Raw genomic sequence first — 27,981 nt, forward strand, 5'->3', positions numbered from 1 at the left:
TCCCCCCCCCCCCCCCATCTGTAAATAAAATATTTAATTTCGTTTATTTGGGTTTTTTTGGGCGTTCCTGACAGTACCAGGTGTGGGGTGCGGGCACTGGGGAACCCCCCCCCCCCGGACCCCTCCCCGAAATAAAATCTTTAATTTCCCGTGAATTTTTGGGATTTTTTTGGGTATTCTGGACACTCCCGGAACCTTCCTTTATTTTTTTTTATTTTTTTTTTTTTGGGGAGGGGGTGATGGACTTCCCTCCTTACAAAATTCCAAACATCCAGTCCCAAAATCCCATGGACCCCTCCCCAAAAATCCGAGGCTTTTCCTCTCCAAAATTCCATTTATTGCTTGGGGAGGGGATCAGGATGGATTTTTTGGGGAGTGCTCAGGGAATTCCGGGAGTCACTTCTGGAAACGCCGGAGCGGGAAAAGCTCCCCGGGGTGGGGTGGGGTGGGGTGGGGTGGGCAGGTGCGGGGTCTCCAGGTGAAATTCTGGGGACGGGATCACAACGGGTTTGCCGTGAATTGTTGGGAGGGGTTTCCAGGAATCCCGAGGAATTCCCGGGAATTCCGGGGGTCACTTCTGGAAGTGCTGGAGCGGGTAGTGCTCCCCGTAGGTCTCCAGGTGTCGCTCCAGCTCCTCCCGCTGCCGCCGCAGCCGCGGGGGCATCTCCAGGTAAACGTCGGAGAAGAGCAGGTGAGGCGGCGGCTTCGGCTCCCGCTCCGCCTGCTCGAACGCCTCCAGCACCTGCGGGAATTCCGGGAATTCCGGGAATTCCGGAACAGTTGGCGGCGGCCGATTCCTGCCTCAAGCCCCGTGGTTTTATTTTTTTTGGGGTTTTTTTTTTGTTTTTGTTTTTGTTTTTTTTTTTTTTTTTTTGTTTGAGTTCCAAAATCTCGGGGATTTACAGGAAAATAAATAAAAAAAAAAAAGGGGGGGGAAAAAAAAAAAAAACCAACCACGATTTTTTTCCCAAATCGATCCCAAGCTCGAAACCTTTGGGATCCCTCCATAAATCCCAGGGCTCCTTTCTCCAAATCCCGAATCTCTCCTGTCCTTAAATGCCAAAAAATTTTCTCTCCCCAGATCCCCGTGATCCTTCCCCAAAATCACAACAATCGTCTACCCCCAAATCCTATAAAATTCCCTGTCAAACCTCATGGATTCCTCCCCAAAATTCTGAGTATTTCCCACTCCAAAATCCCAGTGATCCTTCCCCAGAATCCCGGCAATTTCTCTCCTTAAATCCCAACAATTCCTCTCCCCAAACCCCGTGGATCCCACCCCAAAATTCTGAATATTTCCCACTCCCAAAAATCTCCAAACTTCCCACACAAAAATCCCAAAGAAACCCCCCCCCCCCCCCCCCCAACAAGGATTTCCCTCCATAAATCCCAGGGATTCCTCCCCAAAACACCGAGCACTTTCCACCCCAAAAATCCCATAAATCCCATCCCCAAATCCCCGTGATCCTTAACAATTCTCCACCCCCAAAAATCCCATAAATCCCATCCTCAAATCCCCGTGATCCTTAACAGTTTTCCATCCCAAAAATCCCATAAATCCCATCCCCAAATCCCCGTGATCCTTAACAATTCTCCACCCCCAAAAATCCCATAAATCCCATCCCCAAATCCCCGTGATCCTTAACAATTCTCCACCCCCAAAAATCCCATAAATCCCATCCTCAAATCCCCGTGATCCTTAACAATTCTCCATCCCAAAAATCCCATAAATCCCATCCTCAAATCCCCGTGATCCTTAACAATTCTCCATCCCAAAAAATCCCATAAATCCCATCCTCAAATCCCCGTGATCCTTAACAATTCTCCACCCCCAAAATCCCATAAATCCCATCCCCAAATCCCCGTGATCCTTAACAATTCTCCATCCCAAAAATCCCATAAATCCCATCCCCAAATCCCCGTGATCCTTAACAATTCTCCATCCCAAAAATCCCATAAATCCCATCCCCAAATCCCCGTGATCCTTAACAAATTCTCCACCCCCAAAATCCCATAAATCCCATCCCCAAATCCCCGTGATCCTTAACAATTCTCCACCCCCAAAAATCCCATAAATCCCATCCCCAAATCCCCGTGATCCTTAACAATTCTCCATCCCAAAAATCCAATAAATCCCATCCCCAAATCCCCGTGATCCTTAACAATTCTCCACCCCCAAAATCCCATAAATCCCATCCTCAAATTCCCGTGATCCTTAACAATTCTCCACCCCCAAAATCCCATAAATCCCATCCTCAAATTCCCGTGATCCTTAACAAATTCTCCACCCCCAAACCCCATCAAATCCCACGGATTCCATCCCAAAACAACGAATATTTCCCGTCCCCAAAAACCCCAAAAACCCCACAAATGTCCCCAAAATGACCATTTTTCGGGAGCTCTTCCTCCAGGCCTGCTCCTGCTGCTCGTCCCACCAGCCCCTCCTGGCCAGGTAGAGCCGCAGGCGGGAGATGGGATGATCCTGCTTGTCCCAGTAATTCACCTCGTCCACCGAGCGGTACGCCGAGCTGTCGTCGCTCGTGCTGTGGTGGCCGATCCTGGGAATGGGAAATGGGTGGAAAATTGGTGGAAAATGGGTGGGGAAAGGGTGGGAAACGGGTGGGAAATCGGTGGGGAAATGGGTGGAAAATTGGTGGAAAATCGGTGGGAAAAGGGTGGAAAATTGGTGGAAAAAGGGTGAAAAATGGGTAGAAAATCGGTGGGAAAAGGGTGGGAAACGGGTGGGAAATCGGTGGGGAAAGGGTGGGGAAAGGGTGAAAAATGGGTGGAAAATCAGCGGGAAAAGGGTGAAAAATGGGTGGAAAATCGGTGGGAAAAGGGTGAAAAATTGGTGGAAAAAGGGTGAAAAATGGGTAGAAAATCGGTGGGAAAAGGGTGAAAAAAAAACGGGTGAAAAATCAGTGAATAACGTGCCAAAAATCAGTGAAAATGGGCAAAAAACAGTGAAAAATGGGCAAAAAATCGGTGAAAAACGGGCAAAAAATCGGTGAAAAACGGGCAAAAAACAGGCAAAACCCAAGAGGAAAATGGGATTTTTTTTTTTTTTGGGGGGGGGGGTGAAATGAGGAGATCCTGTAAATCCTGGTGGAAAAATGGGTTTTTTTTTTTTTTTTTTTTTTTTTTTTGGGTGGACCCTTGCAGGACAGGTAACCCCCCCCCCCAGGTGAGGGGGTTTTGGGGGGTGCAGCACCGGTAGGTCATGGCCTCGATGAGGAAGGGCTGGTTCTCGGCCACGGCGCGGCGCCGAGCCTCGCGCGTGGCGTTGTACACGGCCAAGACGTCGTTGCCGTCCACGCGGATCGAGAGCAGCCCGTAGCCGGGACCCCGCGCCGCTGTGGGGAGGGGGACAACAAAATAACGAACAAAACCCCAAAAAAAACCCACCCCAAAACAAACAAACAAACAAACAAACAAACAAACAAACAAACAAAAACGGGGATTTGGGTCAACCCCGAAAATCCTCCCCAAAATCTCTCCCATCCAAGTCCCGTCCGGCTCCTCAAATTTCCCAAATTCCTTCCACAAAACCTCCCCAGCTCCAACCAGGGATCTTCTGTCCCAAATCCTGGAGATTCTGCTCCCAAATCCCCCAGGGCTCTCCCCCCAAATCCCCCGGGGTTCTCCCCCCAAATCCCCCGGGGTTCTCCCCCAAATCCCCCAGGGCTCTCCCCCAAATCCCCCAGAGCTCTCCCCCCAAATCCCCCAGGGCTCTCCCCCAAATCCCCCGGGGCTCTCCCCCAAATCCCCCAGGGCTCTCCCCCCAAATCCCCCGGGGTTCTCCCCCAAATCCCCCAGGGTTCTCCCCCAAATCCCCCAGGGCTCTTCCTCACATCCCCAGGGTTCTTCCTGTGCTCTGCCCCCAAAACTCCCCACACCCCCCAGCACCCCCCTTCTGGGTTTTTTCCCCAATGTTGGGTTTTTTCTCCCCCAATTCTGTTCTTCCCCCCCAGTCCCGTTTCTCTCCCCAGTCCTGTTTCTCTCCCAGTCCCGTTTCTCCCCCCCAGTCCCGTTTCTCCCCCAGTCCCGTTTCTCCCCCCCAGTCCCGTTTCTCTCCCAGTCCCGTTTCTCCCCCCCAGTCCCGTTTCTCCCCCCCAGTCCCGTTTCTCTCCCAGTCCCGTTTCTCCCCCCAGTCCCGTTTCTCCCCCCCCAGTCCCGTTTCTCCCCCCCAGTCCCGTTTCTCCCGGCCAGTCCCGTTTCTCCCCCAGTCCCGTTTCTCTCCCAGTCCCGTTTCTCCCCCAGTCCCGTTTCTCTCCCAGTCCCGTTTCTCCCCCCAGTCCCGTTTCTCTCCCAGTCCCGTTTCTCCCCCAGTCCCGTTTCTCTCCCAGTCCCGTTTCTCCCCCCAGTCCCGTTTCTCCCCCAGTCCCGTTTCTCCCCCCCAGTCCCGTTTCTCTCCCAGTCCCGTTTCTCCCCCCAGTCCCGTTTCTCCCCCCCAGTCCCGTTTCTCCCCCAGTCCCGTTTCTCCCCCCAGTCCCGTTTCTCCCCCCCAGTCCCGTTTCTCTCCCAGTCCCGTTTCTCCCCCCCAGTCCCGTTTCTCTCCCCAGTCCCGTTTCTCTCCCAGTCCCGTTTCTCTCCCCAGTCCCGTTTCTCTCCCAGTCCCGTTTCTCTCCCAGTCCCGTTTCTCCCCCCAGTCCCGTTTCTCTCCCAGTCCCGTTTCTCTCCCAGTCCCGTTTCTCTCCCAGTCCCGTTTCTCTCCCAGTCCCGTTTCTCCCCCCAGTCCCGTTTCTCTCCCAGTCCCGTTTCTCTCCCCAGTCCCGTTTCTCTCCCAGTCCCGTTTCTCCCCCCAGTCCCGTTTCTCCCCCCAGTCCCGTTTCTCCCCCAGTCCCGTTCTCCGTGCCCCTCACCGATGCCGTCGCCCCGGTACTGCTCGGCCGTGGGGGTGGAGATGGCGTAGCCGTTGTTGCGGCAGAAGAAAACGATCGGGCACTCGAGGGTGGCCGCGAAGTTGAAGCCGGCGTGGGCGTCGCCCTCGCTCGCCGCCCCCTCCCCAAAATAACAAACCACGGCTCGGTTCGCGTCCGCACGCTTGATGGCGTAGGCGGCGCCCACGGCTGGGCGGAAAAACGGGGGGAAAAATCGGGAATTTGGGAGGGGGGGAAAAAAATAATGAGGAAATGGAGAAATCGGGGGGGGTGAGAAGGGAGGGGACACAAAGAGGGGGCGGGACACAGAACAGGGGCCGGTGGCACCTGGCCGCGGGGAGCAGGTGCGGGGTCGGGCACGGATGGCACGGACAGGTGCTGGGGGAGGGGGAGGGGGGGGGGGCAGCCCCAGGTGCGTCACCTTGCGGGATCTGCGTGGCCAGGGGGGACGAGATGGTGACAAAGTGTCGCTCGGGGCAGCCGTAGTGCACCGGCATCTGCCGGCCCTTGCCGGGGTCGCTGGCGTTGCCGTAGCACTGGGCCATGAACAGCTCCAGGGGGTAGCCACGGTACAGCAGCACACCTGGGGAAAGGGGTTTGGGGTCACCTGGGTCACACCTGGGTTACACCTGTGTCACCTGCCCCACCTGGTCCCACCCACGCTACTCCTTCCCAGCATTCCCGGAGCTCCAGGAGCATCCCTGGGACGGCAGCGCACATGGAGCCCAAACCTGGGATCGATTCCCCCCCGAATCCTCACCTGTCCCACCTGTGCCTCACCTGCCTCACGGTACTGCCCAAAGACGAGGTCGGAGGCGTCAAGGGCAGCGGCGCTGCCCACGTGCGTCCCCTCCTCGCCGTAGTTGGTCATGTAGAATGAGATCCGGCCCTGGGAACGCAGGTGAGCGCACCTGGAGCCCCGCGGCCGCCAGGTGAGCTCCCCCCAGGTGAGCCCCTGGCCGTACCTGGCGCTGGGACTCGTACAGGATCCGGTCCATGGTGTTGAGCAGCGTCATGGTCTTGTAGAGCTTCAGCACCTGCTCCTTGGGCAGCTGCGGGACAGGGACACCTGCGGTCACCTGGGCAGGTGTGGGGCCTGGGGGGACTTGGGGACATCTGTGGGCTACCTGTCCGAGGTGTCACCTGTCCCATCTCACCTGCCCCAGGTGGGTCACCTGTCGGGCTCACCTGGGGGTCCTCGGAGGGGCGCAGCACCTGGCCCTGCCGGTCCATCACCCGGTACACCGGGATCCCGGCCAGCACGTTGGGCTGGATGAACTCGAGGCGCTCGGCGAACTCGGCCGAGGCCCCCGGGAACTGCGGCCGCTCCTCGGGGGACTCCTGCGGGATTTGGGGACACGGATTTGGGGACACCCGGGGACCCCAGAACTGCCCCAAGAAAGGACACGGGGACTGGGGACAGCGGGGACTGGGAGCGGGGAGACGGGCCCCGCGTGTGCCCTCCGTGTCCCCTCCGTGTCCCCTCTCTGTCCCCTCGCTGTCCCCTCCGTGTCCCCTCTCTGTCCCCTCGCTGTCCCCTCCCTGTGCCCTCCGTGTCCCCTCTCTGTCCCCTCCCTGTCCCCTCCCTGTCCCCTCCCTGTGCCCTCGCTGTCGCCGTGCCGCACTCACGGCCGTGCTCAGGAGCCGCCTCGGGACGAGCCCCGGGAGCCGCCGCCACCGCAGCGCCCGCAGCGCCGCCATCTTCGCCGGGAGGCGTGGCCGAACAGCGGAGCGAGCGCTGATTGGCTGCCTGAGGGGGCGGTGGGGGCACGGCGGGATCTGATTGGCTGGAGAGCGCGTGCATTGCGGGCCGGCCCCACCCACTGCTGAATTTATAAGGAGCGCTACGGCCACGCCCACTGAGCCAAATATGGAGCGCATGTGCCTGGCCACGCCCCTTACATGACCATACAAGGGAGTACCTGTCGGCCACGCCCCATACATGGCCATATAAGGATGTGCCGCTGGCCACGCCCCCGCTGTGCCCTGGGGGGGGCCCCCATCCCAAATCCCCCCCAAACACGACCCCCGCCCCTCCCCCACCCCAAATCCCCCCCAAACACTACCCCCGCCCCTCCCCCCCCCCCCCCCCGCACAGACACGAGGGTGGGGGTCCCAATATTTATTTGGGGGAGGGGTCGGGGGGCACAAATCGGGGCAGGAATAACTTAAAAACTGGGGGGTGGGGGCAGGGGGGGCGGCCCATGGCCGTATTTACAGACTGTACAAGGTGGGGAGGGGCCGCAGGTCGGGGGGTCCCCAAAATCTTGGCACCGAAATCCTGGAGCCGCTGGACCCCCGAGACCTCCCCCAACCCCCCCGCGATGTCCCCAAGGTCCCCACGTGGAGGGGGGATGGGCTGGGGGGGGGGGGGGTCCCAGCTCCGCTGGTCCCGATTTGGGGGGCGGGGGGGGGGTCCCGGAGCTGCTGAATCCTGGGGGGACCCGGGGGGGGTCCCGGCGCTGCCACAGGTGAACGGTGGGGAGGGGATCCCCCATGGCAGGTTCTGGGCGGGGGTCCCAGTCTGGTTCTGGGGATCCTGGAGGGGTCCCAGGGGTGTTTTTGGGGGTCCCAGTCCGTTTCTGAGGGTTCCGGGGTGGGGGGAGTCCCGGTCTCGTTCTGGGGGTCCCAGGAACTGCAGCCGTGGTGGTCCCAGTCCAGTTCCGGAGGGTCCCGGTGCCCCCTCCCCCGCCCCGTGCTGGAGGCCGTGGCAGCAGCAGTGGGGGAGGGGCAGCCCCGGGGAGGGGGGGGGGAGGGGCAGCGGAGCCCCCTCCCCCCATCACAGCCCCCCCCCCTCGGAGCAGCCGGGGGGCGGCTTCCGCTTGATCCCCAGGTAGATGGCAACTGTGGGGGAGGGGACAGGTGAGGCTGAGGTCTCACCTGTGCTGGGGGGGGGGGGGGGGGGTGGTCCCCGGGCTGTGGGGGAGGGGCAGGACTCACCTTGTGAGCGCAGGTCCCCCGATTCCCGCAGGTTCGTCTGCGACCCTGGGGGGGACATGGCGGGGGGAGTCAGGGGGGGGAAATGCCCCCTCCTGAAAAAATCCCAAAATATCTGAAAAATCACAAAATGACCCCCAAAAAATCCCCAAAAATCCAAAAGTGCCCCCCTCCAAAAATCCTGGCCCCCCAACAGCAGCAAAGGCTGAAAGGTGGAAAAAGAGAAAGGACAGAGAAGCACTGGGGGCACTGGGACAGGTGACACAGGTGACACTGGGAGAACTGGGACAGGTGGCACAGGTGACACTGGGGGCACTGGGACAGGTGACACAGGTGTCACTGGGAGCGCTGGGACAGATGGCACAGGTGACACTGGGAGCACTGGGACAGGTGGCACAGGTGACACTGGGAGCGCTGGGACAGGTGGTACAGGTGACACTGGGGGCACTGGGACAGGTGGTACAGGTGACACTGGGGGCACTGGGACAGGTGACACAGGTGACACTGGGAGCGCTGGGACAGGTGACACTGGGGGCACTGGGACAGGTGACACAGGTGACACTGGGAGCGCTGGGACAGGTGGTACAGGTGACACTGGTGTGTCCCAGGTGTCACTTACGGATCTTGGTGGCGCCAGGGGCGGGGCTGGCCGAGACGCAGCGATTGGAGCTCTGGCGCCGGGAGGGGTCAAGGGACACCCTGGAACAGAGGGGACAGCGGGGGAGGGGCCAGGTGAGCGGGGGGAGGGGCCCAGGTGAGCAAAGGGTGAGGGGTTTAGGTGAGCAGGAGGAAGAGGAAGACCCCAGGTGAGCAGAAAAAGGGGTGAACCCCTCAGGTGAGGAGGAGAGCGGTGAGGAACCTCTCTGGGACTCCTCCCAGGTGATGCTGAGGAGCACTCAGGTGAGGCTGAACCCCCTTAGGTGTGCCCATCCTCCCCCAGGTGTGCCCATCCCCCTCCAGGTGTGCCCACCCCCCGCAGCTGTGCCCATCCTCCAAGGTGTGCCCATCCCCCCCAGCTGTGCCCAGCTCACCCTCAGGTGTTTCCAGCCCCCCCCAGGTGTGCCCACCCCCTCCAGGTGTGCCCATCCACCCCCAGGTGTGCCCAGCCCCCCCAGGTGTGCTCACCTGCGGGTCAGTTTTGAGGTGATCTTGCTCAGCAGCGTGGCCGTGGGGCGGGGCCGGGGGGAGGCGGCCGCAGGTGCGGGGGGGGGCGAGGATGGGGGAGGGGCTCCCGTGCCCCCCCCCCGGCGCTCACGGGGGTCCCGGCCTCCCCCCCCGCCGCCCCCTCCCCCCCCACCGTGGAAGGTGCTGCGGGCCGAGCAGCCCCGGGCCAGGTGAGCCAGGTGAGCCCCGCCCAGGGAGTGGCTGGAAGGTGACGGCGGCGGGCGGGAGGTCAGGCTGGGGGGCAGGGGACAGGGGGGTCAGGTAACACACAGGTGACACCACAGGTGACATCCATGTGACACCACAGATGACACAGGTGACACCGAGAGGTGACGCCCACAGGCGCCGCCCAGGTGACCCCACACACACACACTCAGGTGATCCCACCCCGCGCCCCTGTGCTGGAATGGTCACTGATGGCACTGGGACAGGTGTTACTGGGGGGGCACAGGTGTGTTTGGGGCGATTTTGGGTGGGTTCAGGCGCGTTTGGGGTCCCAGGTGAGCTCACCTGTCCTTGCCGTTGGGCAGCAGCAGGTGCCGCTCGCCCCCCGGGCGCTCCGAGCACACGTAGGTGTTCCTGCGCCCCATCACGCTGGGGGGCACGTGGGGCTGGGGAGGGGGCACGGCGTCACCTGGGGGTCAGCCCAGCGACACACCTGGGGACACCCCCGGACCCTTCTCCCCTTCCCCAGGTGACCCCTCCAGGCCTCCCCAGCCCCACATTTCTCCCCCAGGTGCCCCCCTCACCTGGTCCAGGTGTCTGTCCGGGATCTCCGCCTTGTTGGGGTTGTGGGCGCTGCTGACCAATGGGCTGGAGGGGGGAGGGGCTCCCCCCCCGCGCCCCCCCCCGGCTCCACCGCTGCCCCGGCGGGGGGGGAGGGGCCCGGCCACGCCCCCGGCCACGCCCCCGGACACGCCCCCCTCCCGCAGCTCCGCGGCGCCGGCGCTGGTGGGGCTGCGCTTGGGGGGGGCGGGGGCGGGGGCGGGGCCACCTGAGGGGACAGGAGGGACACGAGGGTCACCTGGGGGGGGGCGTGGGGACACCTGGGGGGGGGCGTGGGGACACACAGGGGTCAGAGGGGTCACAGGGGACAGGGAGCGACACGGGAGGGGGACGCGGGAGAGGGACCCCTCCCCCCTCCCTGGGGTCACGCACAGAAGTCGCTGTGCCCCCCCCCCCCCCCGCGTCCCCGGGGTCCCCCCAGTGTCCCCAGTGTCACTCACAGAAGTCGCTGTGCCGCCGCTGCCGGTGGTGGCCCCCCCCGCGCTGTCCCTTCCCGTGGGTCCCCGATGTCCCCGACTTGGTGGCACCGTTGGGGGCCTCGGCCGGGCCCCGTGGCCGTGACAGGGACAGGCCACTGCCACCCTCGGGCTGTCACCGGGGTCACAGTGTCACTGTCACCCACCAGGAACAGGGACAGGCTGCTGCCACCCTCGGGGTCACAGTGTCATCAATGTCCCCAGTGTCCTGCCAAGGTCCCGAAGTCCCAAATATCCCCAATGTCCCCATTGTCACCCCAGTGTCCCAACCCCCCCCCCCCCCACTGTCCCCTCACTGTCACCCACCTCTCCCCTCCGTCCCAGCAGCAGGTGCGTGGCTGTGTTCCCAATGTCCCAAATGTCCCCACTGTCACCCCAGTGTCTCCGCCCCCGGTGTCCCCACTGTCCCCTCACTGTCACCCACCTCTCCCCTCCGTCCCAGCAGCAGGTACGTGGCCGTCACCTCGTTGTACTTGTGGGTGCTCAGCGCCTCCTTGATCTCGTCCCTCGTGTACCCCATGCCCACCATCACCTCTGGGGAGGGGACAGGGGGGTGGCACCACATCCCCAGGGCTGTGCCCCGTCCCCCCGTGTCCCCAGGGTCCCTCACCGATGCGTTTGGTGTCCCCAAAGTCCTCCTGGGGCTCCGTGTAGGGCGTCAGCTCGTCCCCCTCGTAGCCGATGTTGATCCACTTGTCCTTCATGATTTGCTGGGGGGACAACAGGGGGACATCAGGGGAACACTGGGGACATCGGGGGGACAACAGGGGGACACTGGGGACATCGGGGGGACACTGGGGACATCGGGGGGACAACAGGAGGACACTGGGGGGGGATGTCGGACCCCCCTCAGACCTTCTTGTGACATTCCCAGACCCCTCAGGACCCTCCCAGGACCCCTCAGGCCTCCCCCGAGACCCCTCAGAACCACCCCAAATCCCTTCCAGGACCCCCAAAGACCCCCCCGGGCCCCCCCAGACCTCGAGGGTGCAGCGCTTGGCGGGGTTGAGCACCAGGAAGCGCCGCAGGATGTTCTCACAATCCGTGGACATGTAGAACGGGACGCGGTACTTGCCCCGCAGGACGCGCTCCCGCAGCTCCTGGGGGGGGACACGGGGGTTAGGAGGGGGACACTCAGGGTCACCTGGGGTCAGGTGGGGTCACCTGGGGTCAGCTGGCTGAGGAGGGTAAGGCTGAGTGACTGGGAGGTGACCAATTGACCAGGAGGTGACACCGGGAGGTGACCAAGTGACCAGGAGGTGCCACCAGGAGGTGACCAAGTGACCAGGAGGTGCCACCAGGTGAGCAGGAGGTGACACCGGGAGGTGCCCCGCAGTCACCTTGAGGTTGTGGCCGTCGAAGGGCAGCGAGCCGCTGACCAGCGTGTACAGGATGACCCCCAGGCTCCAGATGTCCACCTCGGGCCCGTCGTACTTCTTGCCCTGGAAGAGCTCGGGGGCGGCGTAGGGGGGGGAGCCACAGAACGTGTCCAGCTTGGAGCCCCGCGAGAACTCGTTACTGAACCCAAAATCGGCGATCTTGATGTTGGCATCGGCGTCCAGCAGCAGGTTCTCGGCCTGGGGACAGCGGTGGGGACGTGAGGAGGGACAGGGACAGCGCCACAGGAGAGCCAGGACAGGGACACCAGGATGGGGAACCCTGGGATCGTGATGGTGGCGTCAGTGTCCGGCAGCAGGTTCTCGGCTTGGGGACAGCGGTGGGGACGCAGTGCCAGAGGGACACTGGGACAGGGACAAGGACACCGGGACGGATACGGGGACACGGATACAAGGACAGGGACGTGGGGTCAAAGAGAGGGACACGAGGACAGAGACACCGGGATGGACACAGGGACGGACAGAGGGACACCGGGGTGGACACAAAGACCTCATTTTCCGTGTGCTGCCGCCCCCCCGTGTCCCCTCCCCGTGTCACCTTGAGGTCCCTGTGCACGATGTTCTTCTGGTGGCAGTAATGCACGGCCGAGACGATCTGGGGAGGGGACAGGGCGTGGCACTGTCACCGCAGGTCCCCAAACCTCACCTCCCCAAGGACATCCCCGAACCCCCCTGATGTCCCCAAGCCCTCCCCCGATGTCCCCACCTGTCTGAACTTGGCCCGCGCCTCCTTCTCCTTCATCCTCCCGTGGGACACCAGGTAATCAAACACCTCACCTGGGGGGGACACACCTGGGTGAGCCCCAAAACACACCTGGGGGGGCCTGGGAGGGGTCAGGGTGCCCTGGGGGGGGGATCCTGGTGTCCCCAGGTGTGCCTCACCTGCGCTGGCGTACTCCATCACCAGGTACAGCGTCTTCTCTGTCTCGATCACCTCAAACAGTTTCACTGGGGGGGAGGGGCGTCACCAGAGACCCCTCCCCAATTCCAGGACCCCTCCCCCACCCCTGGGACCACTCCCCCATTCCCAGTCCCTGTGTCTGGGACCCCTCCCCCCCTCACCGATATTGGGGTGGTTCAGCCCCTTCATGATCCGAACTTCCCGAAAAAGCTGAGGGGGGAAGGGAAGGGTCAGGGTCAGCGAGGGGGGGTCGGGACTGCTCCCCAAACGAGGAGAACCCCCCAGACCCCCCCGGACCCCTCCCCACCTTCTGAAGGCTCGTGGGGTTCAGCTGGGTCTTGTCGATGATTTTAATGGCGACCTAAAAATGGGGGGGGGGGGGGGGGCCGAGCTGAGGTGACCCCCCCAGAGACCCTCCCAAATTCACCTGAGACCCTTCCCATCCCTCCTAAACCCCCTCCCACCGTCCCACAATCCACCTGAGACCCCCGTCCACCCCCAAATCCACCCGAGACCCCTCCTCTCCCCCAAAATTCACCCAAGACCCTGCCCCAGGTCCCCAAATCCATGGGAGACCCCTCCCACCGCCCCTAAACCCCCTCCCCAGACCCGAGACCCCTCTCTATCCCCGCCCACCACCCCAAATCACCCCTGAGACCCCTCCCCATCCCCTCCCACCACCCCAAATCACCCCTGAGACCCCTCCCCATCCCCTCCCACCACCCCAAATCTCCCCTGAGACCCCTCCCCATCCCCGCCCACCACCCCAAATCACCCCTGAGACCCCTCCCCATCCCCGCCCACCACCCCAAATCACCCCTGAGACCCCTCCCCATCCCCGCCCACCACCCCAAATGGCCCCCCATCCCCCCCACCTCTCTGCCGGTCAGCACGTGCCGGGCCAGTTTGACCTTGGCGAAGTTGCCCTTGCCGATGGTCCGCAGCAGCCGGTAGTTGCCCACGTGGGGGGGCTCCTCGGCCCCCAGCGAGTTCCGGCCCCGGGGGGCTCCGGCCCCGCGCCCCGACCACCCCCCGCCCTTCTCGGGGCGGCCGCTGCCCCCCGGGCCCGCCAGCTGGGGGGGGGGGGGGGGGGGGGGGGAGAGGAGAGGGGAGGGGGGGGCGGTCCGGTCAGACCCCTCCTCAAATTCGGATTGGGGGGCGGGTGTCAGCCCTAAAAACCGCTCCTCAAATTATGGGGTCATCACCCCCCACCCAGACCCCTTCCCCTCCAGACTCCTCCCCAAAATATTACAGAGAGACCCCTCCCCAAATTGTCGGGTCAGCCCTGAGATACCTCCCCAGAATATCGCAGTGTGACCCCTCCCCAAATTATGGGGTCACTCCTGAGACCCTTTCCCTCCCTGAGAACCCTCGCCAAAATAACAGCCAGACCACTCCCCAAATTATGGGGTCACCCCCGAGACCCCTCCCCAAATTATAGTTTCAGCTCTAGGACCCCTCCCTAAACTACTATCCCAAAAAATCACCGCGGCAGGGAGTGAGACCCTCTCCCCAAGATAATCTCAGAGCAGTGAGACCCCCACCCAAATTATGGCAGGAGTGAGACCCCCTCGGATCCTCAGAAAACCCTGAAAACCGCCCAAAACCTCCGAGAGACCCCAAACCATCACAGCGGGAGAGACCCCCGGGACCCTCCCAGATTCATTCCCGAGGGTCCCGGTGATCCCTGATCCCCCTTCTCACTTTACCGGACACCCCCCCCCCGGTACCTCCGGTGCCCCTCCCGGTACCCCCAAACCGCCCTCGGTGCCCCGCCGCCCCCTCCCGTGACCAAGCCACCGCAGCCGGTGCCCGCACGGTTCCTCTCCATCCCCTCCCCCCCCCCCCACGGTGCCCCACCCGGGCCTGCCCCCGGTACCGCCCCCCCCTCACCGTGTCCGCGTTGCGCTCGTTCCCCGCCGCCAGGGCGGAGCGCGAGGACATGGTCCCGGCCCGGGGGGCACCGGGGGGCACCGGGAGGGGCGGTCCCGTTGCCGGGGGGGTCCCGTTGCCGGGGGGGTTCCGTTACCGGGGGGGGCGGAGGGGCCGGGCCGGGGCGGCCATGGCGGCCATGGCGCCGGAACCGGAACCGGGGCGCGCCGGGGGCGGGGCCTCGCCCATATAAGGAGCGTGTCCGGGGGAAGTAACCACGCCCACGTCGCGGAGAGGACCAATCAGAACGCGCCGCCCGGGCATGGAGACAGCTGGGCGCACCCCTCGGAGGGGGCGTGGCCGAGCGCGGGAGACGCGTTGTGATTGGCCGAGCGCTGACCAATGGAAGGAAGGAGCGGAATTTAACCCGTGAGTGACCGGGAAGGGGTCACGTGGGACGCGGGAGTCACGTGGCAGCGCGCGTGGGTTCCTGGTGTCACCTGCGGGGTCACCTGTGTCACCTGTGGGGTCACCTGTGTCACCTATGCAGTCCCTGATATCGCCCGTGTCCCTTCCGTGTCTCCTGTGGGGTCTCCAGTGTCACCTGTGCAGTCCCTGGTATCGCCCGTGTCCCCTCCCCGTCACACCTGGGGTCCCTGGTGTCACTGCATCCCGTCCCTGTGCCATCCCCCGGTGTCATCGCGTCCCTTCCCTGTGTCCCTCTGCACCACCGACGTCCCCCGGTGCCACCAGAGTCTCCTCGTCGCCCCCGCTGTGCCACCGCCCCTGTGCTGTCGGGGTCACCTCCCTGTCCCTCGGGGGGTCCTCGGTGCCACCGTGCGCTGTCCCTGAGCCATCCCCGTGTCCCCGGTGACCCCGCGGGCCCCTCCCGCCGCTATTGTCACCCAAGGGGTCCCATCCCGGTGTCCCCAGTGTCCCCTCCCAGTGTCCCCCGCCCCCGCCGCGGAGTGCCCCCGGTCCCCCCCGCGCCCGTCCCGGTGCCCGAGCGGAACCGGGGCTGACCCTGCCCGGCCGGGGAGGCCCCTCCGGGGCGGCGCTTCCTCAGGAAACCCCCGGCCAGCGCCAGCGGTGTCACCGCCAGCGCCGCCGGCGCCACCAGCGCCGCCGCCACTGTCACCAGTGTCACCAGTACCGCCGCCAGTGCCGCCACCAGCACCGCCCGTGTCACCGCAGCCGCCACCGGTACCACCGGCACCGCCACTTGCACCGCCGGTGTCACCGGTGCCGCCGCCACCAGCTCCGCCACCGGTGTCGCCGGTGCCGCCGTTGTCACCGGCTCGGTCCCGGGGGCTCCGGGCGCCCGCCCGTCGCGTCCCCGCAGCGTCCCCGCAGCGTCCCCTCGCCCTCCGGGTGACATCCCGGTGCCCCCCCGGCGATGCCGCTGCTGCGGAGACCCCCGGGGGGGGCGACAGAGGGGGGACAGGAGGACGGGGACCCGTTCGCCACCAACCCCGAGAGTCGCCGCCGGCGCCGCGCCACCCTGGGGGGGCTGGTGGGGCTGGGGGGACACCTGGGGGGACACCTGGGACAGCTGGGGGGGCCCTTCGGCCGCGCCCGCCGCCCCCGCGACCCCGCGGGGCCCCGCGGCCGCCGCCGCTCCGAGGACTCGGGGGTCCCGCGGCGACCCCCGGAGGAGGCGGGCGGGGGCAAGCGGGGGTCGCTGCTGCGGCTGGCGCTGGGGACATGGGGACAGCGCGGTACCGAGAAGGTGTCGCCGGTGGAGGGACAGGCGGGAGACAGCGCGTACGGAGCGGGACAGCGGCCGGAGAGCGGCGGGAAGGACAAGGACAGGGACAGGGAGCCACTGTCGGGTGAGTGGGGACAGCGGGGGAGGCGAGAGGGATAAGGGGGGGCTCGGGGACACTGAGGAGTTGGGGACACCGAGGGCTTGAGGACACCGGGGGGTGGGGACAGGGGATTTGGGGACATGAGGGTGTGGGGGATTGGGGATGGTGACAGAGGCCACGGGGACACAGGGACAAGGGGATGGCACCTCTGGGAGATGGGACACGGGGCTGGGGACAGGGGACACGGGGACACGACAGTGGCGACTTCGGCACATGGGATGGAGATGCGGGCTGGGGACAGACACAAGGACCGCGGGGACACGGGGGACAGGGGGGCACACGGAGCCCAGGTGTCCCCCCCACGGCATCCCCGCAGTGCTGGAGATCCTGGAGCTGATCCAGCGCCGGGACCTGGTGGCCGCCGATGCTCAGATCATCGCCCTGGAGGCCGAGTGCTCCCAGTCGCCATCGCGGCCACCGTCCCCGTGTCCCCCCGGGTCGCCCTCCGCGGGGTCCCCGCCGCCCTCGCCGGTCCCCTCGGGCGGGCGGCGGGCGCGGGACGTGGCTCTGCTGTACCGGGCGCTGCTGGCCCAGCTCTGGGCCGTGGTTGCCGAGGCGGTGGCCGCGGGGCGAGCGGTGGCCCCGCTGCGAGCCGTGGTGGCCGTGCTGGAGCAGGAGGAGGCGGCGGACGCGAGGAGCCCCCCCGGGACCCACCCGGGGCGGCCGCGGGGGCTGCGGCGCCGCTGGCAAGAGGCGGTGGCCAAGGCGGCGAGCGAGCGGCTGGCCCAGGTGGCCCCGGCGGGTGGGTTAGGAGCCCGGCTGGCCGCGCTGGCCGCGAGGGTCGTGGGAGACCTGGGGGTCGTGCGGAGCCACGTGGCCCCCGCGTACCCCCCCGAGTACGGCGCGCTCGGGGTTTATGCCCGCGGCTACCACCGGGCGCTGGCCCAGCAGCTGCGGGCGCTGGCCCAGAGACCCCTGGCCGTGCCCGACCTGTACCTGCTGCTCGACTGGCACAGCAACGCCTACCCCAGGTGAGACACCTGGGAGACCCCCAAAACATGGTGTGACACCAGCACGGGGGGGTGGCATCCCCAGGACACACCTGGAACACCTGTGGGACCCCCAAAATCTGTCCCCCACTGGGCAACCCATGTCCCCAGGTGTCCCCAAGGTGTCCCCAAACACCAACGGGGCTGTTCCCCCCCAGGGAGGTTTTGGGGCACCCCGAGGTGGGGGCTCTGCTGCGGGCACAGGAATTGGGGCCCCTCCTGCCCCCCGAGACCCAGCGCGACCTCGAGAGCTCCTGCATCGCTGCTGTCAAGGTGGGGACAGCGGGGACAGTGGGGTGGGGACACTGTGGGCACCGCGGTGGCACTGGGACTGGGTGGCACCAGGAGGGGAATCAGGACAGTCCCAGGGAAGGGGGTGGCAGGAGATTACGCCGGCCCCACTCCCGGTGTCCCCCCGCTGTCCCAGGCCAAGGTGGAGGTGGCCGTGGCGCAGGAGCTGCAGCTCAGCGAGGACTCGTGGCCCGAGGACGTCACCGGCCAGGACATGGAGGAGGGCCTGGCCACGCGCGTCACTGGGGTACGGCCACGCCACCCCCGGGCACCCCCGGAGCCTGTCCCTGTCCCCTGGAGTGGCCCTTGGGGACCCCGCAGTGCCCTGAGGTGGCTCGGGGACACCGCGGCAGTGGCTGTGTCCCCACACCCGCGGTGGCCGTGTCCCCACAGCTGCTGCGGGCCCACGTGGACCGAGCCCCCCAGGTGACCCCCGAGTTCGGGCGGGAGATGGCCCACAGCCTGCTGGGCGTGCTGGTGGCCTTCCTGCACAGGTGGGACACTCTGGGGACATGACGGGGGACGTGGGGACATGACCAGGACGTGGGGACACAATGGAGACGCGGTGGGGACACGGTGGGGGACATGGGGACACCGGGATGTGACACAGCACAAGGGGATGTGACACAGGGGGGCACAGGGACACAGGGACACACAGGGCACAGGTGGGCTGGCACAGCAGCCAGTGTCCCCTGCCCCCGTTGCCCTCCCCGTCCCCGGGTGCCACCGCGGTGACGCTGGCGCTTCCCCAGCTTCCAGCGCAAGGTCGAGCGGTTCCTGGAAGCCCCTGGCGACCTCCCCCCCCCGGACGGTGTCCCCGGCCGCGCCATCGCCTTGGCCAACTGCTGCCCCCCCTTCAGGTGATGCCACCCCCCGCGTGTCCCCGGGGTTCCCTGCGGTGTCCCTGTCCCCCCTGACCCCCCGGCGTCCCCTCGGGCAGGGCCTTCGCCGAGCGCCTGGCGCAGTTCGGGCACCCCGAGAGCGAGGAGCCGCGGCGCCAGGCCCACGCCGCGCTGGACCGGGTCACCCGCGCCTGCGGCCACGTCCTCACCCGGCGCCTCTTCGAGGACCTCAAGGTGTCCCCAGGACCTGTGGTGGGGGTGGGGGACACCTGTGGGGTGACACCTGTGGGACACGGTGGCCGTGATTCGGTGCCACCATCCGGGTGCCACCCGTGACGTCCCTGGCCTGTCACCTCCAGCCGTATTTTGGGAAGCTGATGAAGCGGAAGTGGCTGACGAGCTCGGACGCCTTCGACGCCATCGTGATGCGCGTCACCAGCTTCGCGCAGACGCTGCGGCCGCTGCACCCCGAGCCACACCAGGTGTGCGGGGCCTGGCTGTGCCCTGCGTGGGCCGACACCTGTGGGACGCTCGCGGGACACCCACGGGACACCCGCGGGACGCAGGGCCATCGCTGGTCACGCTCTGGGCGACACCGTGCCGTTCCTGGTGACGCTCTGGGTGACACCTGTCCCCTGCCCAGGTGCTGGTCAGCGAGCTGCACCGCCGGGTGCTCATCGAGTACGTGCGGCCGCTGCTGCAGGGGCGCCTGCTCTGCGCCTCGGCCAAGGCGCGCGCCCGCGTGGCCGCCAGGCTCGGCGACGAGGCCCGGCAGCTCCGCGAGCTCTTCACGCGCCTGGTGAGACCCCCGAGACCACCCGAGACCCCTGAGTGACTCCCGAGACCCTCCCGAGACCCCCGCTGGGTTCTGCGACGGTGACACCCACGGGACATCGTTGGGTGTTGGGCCGGGTGACGCCCAGGGATGTGCTGTCCCCAGCGTCGCCCATTATTGGGCCGGGTGACACCCCAATGTCCCCACTGTCGCCGCCAGGACTCGGCGTCGCCCTGGCTGGACTCGGTGGTGCCGCGGCTGCGGGAGCTGCTGGTGCTGGAGGACACGGCCGCGCTGCAGATGGAGGTCGGAGCCCTGGCCAGAGACTTCCCCGATGTCCGGTGGGTGCGGGGACCCCGCGGGGGTGGCAGAGGGGTGACACGGCCGAGGGTGACGCGGTGGGTGAGACACTCTGCCCGAGCGGCCGCGGTGGCCATGGGCAGGAACGCGGCGAGCCCGCGGGGACCGAGCGCGGTGTCCGGACGTGGCCTCCGGCCCTTCCCGGCAGCTCCCGCCCCGCTCGTCCCGCCGGGAAGCGGCCGCGGCCTCGAGCCAGGTCCCCTCCCCTGTCCCTGTCCCGGTCCCGGTCCCGAGGGACCGGTGGCACGCGCGGCCACCCGGGGGGGAGGGGATGGGACACCAGTTAAACCGGGCGGGGGAAACTGGGACCGGTTAAACCGCGGGGCAGGGACCACCCTGGAGCTGGGTGTGCCCCAAAATCCGCACCCCGGGGTTCGGGGGGGGCTTGTCACTGCTGTCCCCCCTGTCCTTACTGATCGCCCGCTGTCCCCCTGTCCCTCTGTCCCCCTGTCCCCCGTCCCCCGTTCCCCGTCCCCTGTCCCCCGTCCCCTGTCCCCTGTCCCCTGTCCCCTGTCCCCTGTCCCTCTGTCCCCTGTCCCTCTGTCCCCCTGTCCCCCCTGTCCCCTGTCCCTCTGTCCCCTGTCCCTCTGTCCCCCTGTCCCCCTGTCCCCTGTCCCTCTGTCCCCCTGTCCCCTGTCCCCCTGTCCCCCTGTCCCTCTGTCCCCTGTCCCCCTGTCCCCTGTCCCTCTGTCCCCCTGTCCCCCTGTCCCCTGTCCCTCTGTCCCCTGTCCCTCTGTCCCCCTGTCCCCCTGTCCCCCTGTCCCCTGTCCCCCTGTCCCCGCAGGCGAAGGCACGTGGCCGCGCTGCTGGACGCGCGGGGGCTGCGGGCTCAGGGCCCCCGGCGCGAGATCCTGGGGGTGCTGCAGGACCTGGAGGGTTCGGAGGCCGAACCGGGGCCCCCCCGGCACCGAACTTTCTTCTCGGAGCTGCCGGCGCCGCGCCCCGTGCGCTGCCTCCCGTTCCACCTGCCCCGGCTGCGCCTTCCCCGCCGCAGCCCCGCCAGGACCCCCCCGTGACACCCCGGCGGGGTTGGGGACACCCCCGAGTTTGGGGCTGTCCCCTCCCGGGATTGGGGACACCCCAAATCGGGGCGTGTGTCCCACCCCCCAGCATCCCCCGGTGTATAAATGACGCTGTAAATTAACACCAAAGCCTGTCCTTGGGGACACGGGGACCTTGGGGACACGGGGACCTTGGGGACACTCTGGGGTGGCAGGTGAGGAAAGGGCCACGCTGGGGAAGGCACCACGCGGTGGGGACAAGGCGACACTGGCATCCCTTCCCGGGGGCCGTGGCGGGGTTGGGGACAGGGTTGGGGACAGCGAGGGGGTCTCGTGGGACACCCAGGGGAGGGCACGGCCACCCCCGTGTCCCCGTGGCCACCCCCGCGAGCCCGGCCCGGCCCTGGGTGGGTCCCCCCACCCCGTCCCGGGTCAGAAATAGTCGGGATCCGGCCAGGAAGAGGCGACAGCTAAAAATAAGTGACAAATAAGTGACAAATAAGTGACCGCGGCGGGAGCGGGGCCAGGGGTCACCGTGTCACCCCCGGGCCTGGGAAGGGACCGGCGGCGGCGGAAGCGACAGCGCTGGGAGGAGACCGGGGGGCGCCGGGAGGGGGGAACGGGGGGGGACCCCGGCGCTGGGAGGGGGGCGCAGGACAGCGCGGGGACATTTGGGGTGGGGGTGGCGCCGTGCGGGGACACGGCGACAGAGCTGTCATGGGGGGGTGGGGACAGGGGGGGTGACAGTGGCGTGTCCCCACTGCCAGCCCCGGTGAATCACCGGGAGCGTGACGTCAAGGGGGGGGAGGAAGGAAACCCCCCCAAAGGGAGGAGTGCGGGGGTCGGGGGGAGCCCCCAAAGCTGGCACGGCCCCCCCGCGGCTCCGCAGGGACCCCCAAACTGGGAGAGGATCTGCCAAACTGGGAGAGGACCCACCCCCCCCAAACTGGGCAGGGACCTCCCACACTGGGAAAGGACCCCTCAAGACTGGGAAAGGATCACCTAAACTGGGAGAGAACCCAGACCCAACTGGAAAAGTATTCCCCAAACTGGGAAAGGATCCCCCAAACTGGGAGAGAACCCACACCGAACTGGGAGAGAACCCACACCGAACTGGGAGAGGATTCCCCAAACTGGGAGAGAATTCCCCAGACTGGGAGAGAACCCACACCGAACTGGGAGAGGACCCACACCGAACTGGGAGAGGATTCCCCAGACTGGGAGAGAACCCACACCGAACTGGGAGAGGATTCCCCAAACTGGGCAGCCTCCTCCCCCCCGATTTCTCACCCCCGCGCTCCCCCTGCCGGTCACCGGTGGAACTGCGGGCCGGGGAAGGGCGCGGTTTGAGGAGGGCGTGGCTTCAGCCCCACCCGTTTCCCCGTTGATTGACAGGTGGGTGGCACAACGGGGCGACAACCCCGCTGGCCCCGTGTCCCCCCATACCCCCTCCGGTGTCTCCCCAATCCCAAAAAACGCCACAGGAGCCGCGGGGCCGCTGGAAGCTGCTTTATTGGCCACGTTTGGGGCGGGGCGAGCGCGGACGGGGGGCCCGGGGCCACCCCCGGACAGGCACGAACACGGCACAGGGCGACAATAATTATCCTCGTTATAATAATAATAAAAAATTAAACATCTCCCGCGCAACAAAAATAGATTTATATACCGGGGGGAAGAGGCTGGGGGGGGTGCGGAGCCAAGGCCGGCGAAGCTGAAGGGGACAGGCGGGGACAGGCGGGCGAGGGGCGAGCAGGACGGGAGCCCACCTGGAGGGGTCACCTGAAGGGGTCAGCTGGAGGGGTCACCTGGAGGAGTGACCCTCGAGGGGTCACCTGGAGGGGTCACCTGGAGGCCCAGGGACCCCCGAGGGGGGACATGGAGGTGACAAAGTGACACCTCCGAGCCGGGGGGGACCCCCGCAGGGACACCTGGAGCAGGAAGAGGGGCCCGTGGGGGACACGGGATGTCCTCACTGGGACAGAAATGACACAGGGACCTTCTGGGGGAGTGTGGGGGGGACACAAGGGCATGGCGGTGGCTTCTCCAAAGGGGTGGAGATGGCACCAGGACCCTCCAGGGGAACCGGGATTGGGCACAGGGACCTTCAGCGGGGGGGGGTTGGGGACACCTGAGGTGTCACAGGTGCCACCAGGACCAGGCTGGGACATCTCCAAAGGGACGGAGATGTGGCAGGAACGCCCCTGGATCGGGGACTGACACCTCTAAGGTGACAGGGATACCACGGAGACCTTCTCCAGGTGGTGGGAACGGCACAGGGATGTCACCAAAGGGACAGAGACGCCGCCAAAAGTCCCACAGAATTGGTGGGGATGGAGGGCAGGCACCTCCAAAGGTGACGGAGAGGACAAAAACTCCTTCCCAGAGGGATGGGGGTGGGGCAGGGACATCTCCAGAGGGGTGGAGATGTCGGGTGAGCCCCCTGAAATGAGGGACGGACACCTCCGAGGTGACAGGGACACCACGAGAGGCTTCTCCAGGCAGTGGAGACAGGGCAGGGACGTCTCCAGAGGGGTGGAGGTCCCTGTGAAATGAGGGACAGACACCTCTGAGGTGACACGGAATCTTCTCCGGGCACTGGGGCCTGGGCAGGGACACCTCCAGAGGGACAGAGATCCTGGATGAAGCCCCCACGAGGTGACAAGAACCAGGACCAGAAACCTCGGAACGGCCACGGGAACGCTGGAGCCTCATCACGGCCACCACCTCCATGCGCCAAAACCCCAAAAAAACCCTCCCGACCTCCCCCTCCCCCCACAAAGAAAAAACCCCAAGCATCCCCACCAGAGCTGGGAAAAAAAAAAACCCCAAAAAAAAAGCGGGGCGGGCAAAGCCCAGCCCCGAGGCGCGGCGGGGGCAGGGAGGAGGTGCCCGATTTTTTGGGGGGGGGGGGCTCAAGGCGGGGGGTGGGGGCCATGGGGGGGTGGTGGAGACACCCCTTTCACAACGCGAGGAGCGAGGGAGAATTCAAGGAGTCCGAGGACTGGTCGCTGCTGCTGCTCCGCTGGTGCGAGGCTCCACACGTGGCTCCCTCTGGGTGGGTGAACACAAACGCGGGGGTCGCGTTAGGGGGTCCCGCGGGGACCCCGGGCGGGAGGCAGCAGCCGGGGAAGGGACCCTGCGGGCCCTGGAACGGCGCCGGGGGCAGGAAAGCGACGGTCCCCGCCTTGCCCGGGCTGCTCACCTCGGCCGGGCCGGCACCCACGGCGCCGATGTCCTCGAAGGGGACCTTGCAGGCGGGCGCGTGGGCCACCAGCACGAATTCCAGGCGCTCCTTCTCCTTGCGCAGCTCCGCGATCTCGGACTCGAGCTCGGCCTTCTCCTCCTCCAGCTGGTCCGTCTCCTGCGGGCACAGCGCGGTCAGGCGGCGTGGCGCTGCCACCCTGTCCCCAAAGCGTCCCTAAGGTGTCCCTAAAGCGGCCCCTGGGCGCTCCTGGTGTCGCCAGGGCTGGGCGCGGCGTGTCTGTCTGTCCTCCCCCGTCCGTCCTCCTGCTCCTGCAGCTCCCTTCGGATGTCTCCGAAGCCATCCCTGAGTGTCCGTCTGTCGCCTCTGCTGTCCCCAAGCCTGGGAACATCTCTGGGTGTCCGTCTGTCCCCTGTCCCCACGGACGGCACTGTCCTCCTCTTTCAGGATCATCTGTCCCCTCTGCTGTCCCCAAGGCTGGGGACAGCTCTGTCCTCTGGGTGTCCGTCTGTCCCCCTCCCGTGTCCCCAGCTCCCCCAGGGGTGGCACTGTCACTCTCTGTCACCGGTCCGTCCCCTCCTGGGGACACCCTCGCTTCTTTGCAGTGCCACCACTCCATGAGTTCCCCAAAGGACGTTGTCACCTCCGCCCGAGGGCAAACGAGCCCTGATGTCCCCAGGGATGTCACTGTCCCTTACGCGGTCCTCAGGACACCTTCGCGCCCAGCTCATCATCCTCCTCCTCACAGCGACACCGCTGTCCCCAGCTGCTGTCCCCACCTGCCTGCGGGCTGTCCCCAGCTCCGAGGACACCGCCACCATCACCCCCTCCACGGGGACACCTCTGTCCCCAGCTCCTTCTGCTCCCCCTCACCGGCCCCCCGGCCCTTGGGGACAATGCCACCCCCGCGGTGTCCCGCACTCACCGCCTGCAGCCGGTCCGTCAGCTCCCGGCGCCGGTTCCGACATTTGGCCGCCGCCAGCTTGTTCCTCTCCCGCCGCACGCGCCTCTTCTCCTCTTCCTCTGGTGTCAGCTGCCACACGGACGGGACTGTCACCCGCTGTCACCCGCTGCCACCTCCCCGCGTCCCCAAAACCCCGCTGCCTGCACCCCAAAATCCCAGCACGTTCCTCGGAACGGCCTCGATGTCACCGAGCGTGGTGTCCCCAGGGTGCCACCACCTGGGATGCGCCTCAAGCTCCTGCCACTCATGATGTCCCCAGGGTGCCACCACCTGAGGTGTCCCTCAAGCTTCTGCCACTCACGACACCCCCAAACTCCCCCGGAACCCCCGCTGTCCCCTCTCACGCTGTCCCCAAGGTGCCACCACCCCCGCTGTCCCCTCTCACCGTCTCCTCGCGGCTGCGCCGGGGCCGAGCTCGGGGGGCCCGGGCGGGGGTCGGGGCCGGGGGTCCCGCGAAGGCGCCCAGGCCGGGGGTCGAGTAACTGGGCCCGGGGAGGTCGTAGGGGTCGAGGGGGGGCGGCTGAGCCATTGGAGCCCCCGGGGCCACCGAGGAGATGAGCGTGGGCTGCACCAGCCACTGCAGGTCCTGGCTGGTGGTGATGGCCGTCACCGTGGGCACGAAGGAGCCGGGCATGTCCCCAAGGCCACCGCACTCCTGCGGGGGACACGGGTCAGAAGGGCTGGGGACAGCGGGGACACCGCTGGGGACACCCCCCCTTCCCTCCCGGTACCGGGGCTGGGCGGGCAGCGGGAACGAGCGGGTGGTGTTGTCACCCCCCGTGCGGTGGTCAGAGTGTCACCGGTGTCACCTGCACGGTGGCTCGGTTTGGGGACAGCGCTGTCCCAAGCTGGTGGCACTTGGGGAGAGGGTGTGACTGATGCCGGAGATGTCCCCAGGTCATCATCACCATCATCATCATCACCATCATCATCACCGTGCGAGTGACATTCTGGCGTCCCTGTCACCCTGTCACCCACGTGTGACACCCTCCGCTCCCCGTCACTCCAATCTCAGGGTCCCCAGCGCATGCAGGGACCCCCAAATCCATCTCAGGCCGGGGAGGGGTGGGGTCGCAGCCCCCCACCCCAGAAACTCTGGACCCCTCCCCAAAATCCGCGCCCGACTGCGACCCCTCCCCGCCGTGCGGGGGGAGGGGACACCGCGGGTCCCCAGGGGACACCGCCATTCTTTGGGCCCCCCCCCATTTTGGGGGTCACCACCGCGATCGCGGCGGGGGCGTGGCCTTTGCATCGCTCTAACGCCGCGCGTGGGCGTGGTTTGGTAGAGTGGGCGTGGTCACTCCGCCTCGGGGGCGTGTCCCTCCTCCCCGTCTCCCCTGGCAACGGCGCGGGGTGGGGGGGAGGAGGGAGGACGGGGGAGGGGACACCCCAAAAATAACCCGCGCGCTTTGCGTGCGTGCCGCGTCACCGGCGGCGGCGTCACTGCGCGCGCTTACGCACGGCCCCGCCCCCCCACGCGCCCGCCCCCCCCCCGCTCTCCCCCTCCCCTCCCCTCCCCTCGCTCACCTGCGCGGCCCCGGCGGCCGCGGGGCTCCCGAAGGAGTCGAGCGGCGACAGGTACTGAGATTCGGCCGAGGGCGACGAGCTGCAGCGGGACCCCGAGTCGTAGTCCCCGGGGAAGCCCTGGAACATGGCCCCGGGGGCGCGGGGGCCGCCCCGCCGCGACAAGGCTGCGGGGTCACGCCGCTACGGGCATCACGGGCACGGCGGGCTGTGGGTTCGGGAGGCCCGGAGGGGTTCGCTGAGGGTTCTGTGGTAAGCCCCGGTTCGGTACGGTGAGTCCCGGGTTGGTCCTGTTAGGCTCCGGTTGGGCGGTCCGAGCTCCGGTCCGCTGTTAGAGCTGCCGGTGTGTCCGTGCCGGGCTCCGGTGTGCCGGTGCAACGTCCCGGAAAGGCGCTATGAGCTCCGGTATATCCGTGCCACACTCCTGTGCGCCTCTGCGAGCCTCGGGTGTCCGGTACCGAACGCCGCTGTGCCCGTCCCGGGCTCCGGTTCTGCACTATAAGCTCCGGTACATCCGTGCCAAGCTGCAGTCCGGCTCTCCAAAGCCCCGCTGTGCCCCTACACACCCCGGTCCATCCGTCCCAGGCTCCAGTTGCTCGGTACAAAGTCCCGCCGCGCACGTCCCGGGCTCCAAAAGTTGTCCGGTACAAAGACCCCGGTGCGCCCGTGCCAGGCTCCGATTCGCCGCTACCAGCCCAGGTACATCCGTCCCGAGATCCCCCGACACAAAGTTCCGCTCGGCCGCCGCAAGCTCCGGTAAATCCCTTCCCAGGCTCCGGCACGTCCGCTCCGAGCCCCGTTGACGCTCCCGCCGCTCCCCCGATCTCCGGTTTTATGAATGAACTGCTCACGGCAGTCCCGCCGCTTTATACGGCGGGGCCCCGCCCCCCTTTGCTGACGTCACGGCAGCCGCCGCCGCTGCTCCGGGACCCCCGGGACCCCCCCGGGATCCCCCGAACCCCAGAACCGCCTTGGCCGCAGTCGCCGCCGCCGTTTGAGGCTCCCGGAGCCGCCGCCGCCGTTAAGAGCGGCCTGGGCGGGCTGGGAGCGGGGGGGATCCCTGTCCCCGCCCCCCGGAGTTCCTGTGACGCAATTAGCCATATATGGGCTTGTCTGGAGTGTTTGTTTGGTATCCTAGCAATGACGTCACAGGGATTCCCTCCGCCGCCGCCGCCGCCGCCGCCGCCGCCGCCCGGGCGCGTATTAATAGAAACGGGACCGACCGCGGTTCTAGAAACGGCCTGAACCGTCCGGGCCTCCGGCTCCTGGCCCCGGGAACTCCCTCGAGAGCCCCCCGAGACCCTCGGGACCCCCTCCCCCACCGGTAACACCACGGGACTCCCCTCCCTCCCGGGGAACCAGCCCGGGATCCCCGACATCACCCCGCCCTCTCCGATGCTTTCCCCGGTGACCTCCCAGGACCCCCGCGACCCCCACCGCGATCTCCCCCGGTGATCCCCCCGCTTCCCCCACTGGGAACCCCGGGATCCCTCGGGAGGTCCCGGGAACTCCTCGGGACCGCCCCCAGCACCGTCCCGGGGTGGAGCTGTCCCCCTACGGGGGTGTCCGGTACCGGAGCAATGGGAACTTTCCCCCGAAGGGGTCCCGGGACCGAACTCCAGCTCCCCGGGGGTTCCCGGGACCGGGGCAAAGCGACCCCCACTTCCCCCACCCACCACCCGGTGTCACCGGGACCGGACCAAGGAGCTCTCGGGGGTGCCCCGGTGGCGGGGGGTGACACACCAGGGATGG

The 27,981-nt window shown here is 66.6% G+C and overlaps 4 protein-coding genes across 6 annotated transcripts; 1 reads left to right on the forward strand and 3 right to left on the reverse strand.

The window, feature by feature from the left end:
• Positions 1-175: 175 nt before the first annotated feature.
• On the reverse strand, positions 176-6,594 carry BCKDHA (branched chain keto acid dehydrogenase E1 subunit alpha). The gene is made up of 9 exons (XM_062512466.1): positions 6,510-6,594; positions 6,069-6,221; positions 5,846-5,932; positions 5,661-5,769; positions 5,302-5,463; positions 4,863-5,069; positions 3,212-3,353; positions 2,387-2,558; positions 176-742 (listed from the first exon to the last, which is right to left on the reverse strand). The coding sequence occupies exons 1-9, from the start codon at positions 6,579-6,581 to the stop codon at positions 572-574; spliced, it is 1,275 nt and encodes a 424-aa protein (XP_062368450.1). The 5' UTR covers positions 6,582-6,594; the 3' UTR covers positions 176-571.
• Positions 6,595-6,987: 393 nt separating this feature from the next.
• On the reverse strand, positions 6,988-14,502 carry MARK4 (microtubule affinity regulating kinase 4). 3 transcript variants are annotated; one of them, XM_062512462.1, is made up of 18 exons: positions 14,435-14,502; positions 13,417-13,614; positions 12,849-12,902; positions 12,703-12,751; positions 12,523-12,588; positions 12,347-12,417; positions 12,179-12,235; positions 11,584-11,820; positions 11,224-11,343; positions 10,854-10,953; positions 10,668-10,777; positions 10,208-10,355; positions 9,731-9,975; positions 9,492-9,592; positions 8,943-9,215; positions 8,437-8,516; positions 7,821-7,865; positions 7,514-7,724 (listed from the first exon to the last, which is right to left on the reverse strand). In XM_062512462.1, the coding sequence occupies exons 1-18, from the start codon at positions 14,483-14,485 to the stop codon at positions 7,660-7,662; spliced, it is 2,070 nt and encodes a 689-aa protein (XP_062368446.1). In that variant the 5' UTR covers positions 14,486-14,502; the 3' UTR covers positions 7,514-7,659. The 3 variants fall into 3 exon arrangements, with proteins under 3 accessions (XP_062368445.1, XP_062368446.1, XP_062368447.1); XM_062512461.1 differs by lacking the exon at positions 8,437-8,516 and having other exon boundaries at positions 6,988-7,724; XM_062512463.1 differs by lacking the exons at positions 7,514-7,724; positions 7,821-7,865; positions 8,437-8,516 and having other exon boundaries at positions 9,026-9,215; positions 10,668-10,775.
• Positions 14,503-15,809: 1,307 nt separating this feature from the next.
• On the forward strand, positions 15,810-20,554 carry EXOC3L2 (exocyst complex component 3 like 2). Its single transcript, XM_062512456.1, has 12 exons — positions 15,810-15,926; positions 15,966-16,245; positions 16,598-17,252; positions 17,429-17,543; positions 17,698-17,808; positions 17,955-18,055; positions 18,314-18,421; positions 18,502-18,637; positions 18,763-18,885; positions 19,047-19,202; positions 19,398-19,519; positions 20,323-20,554. The coding sequence occupies exons 1-12, from the start codon at positions 15,810-15,812 to the stop codon at positions 20,552-20,554; spliced, it is 2,256 nt and encodes a 751-aa protein (XP_062368440.1).
• Positions 20,555-23,482: 2,928 nt separating this feature from the next.
• On the reverse strand, positions 23,483-26,358 carry FOSB (FosB proto-oncogene, AP-1 transcription factor subunit). Its single transcript, XM_062512506.1, has 4 exons — positions 26,233-26,358; positions 25,091-25,360; positions 24,667-24,774; positions 23,483-23,900 (listed from the first exon to the last, which is right to left on the reverse strand). The coding sequence occupies exons 1-4, from the start codon at positions 26,356-26,358 to the stop codon at positions 23,499-23,501; spliced, it is 906 nt and encodes a 301-aa protein (XP_062368490.1). The 3' UTR covers positions 23,483-23,498.
• Positions 26,359-27,981: the final 1,623 nt, after the last annotated feature.

Source organism: Cinclus cinclus, chromosome 37 (assembly GCF_963662255.1).
Source record: "Cinclus cinclus chromosome 37, bCinCin1.1, whole genome shotgun sequence".
NCBI lineage: Eukaryota > Metazoa > Chordata > Aves > Passeriformes > Cinclidae > Cinclus > Cinclus cinclus.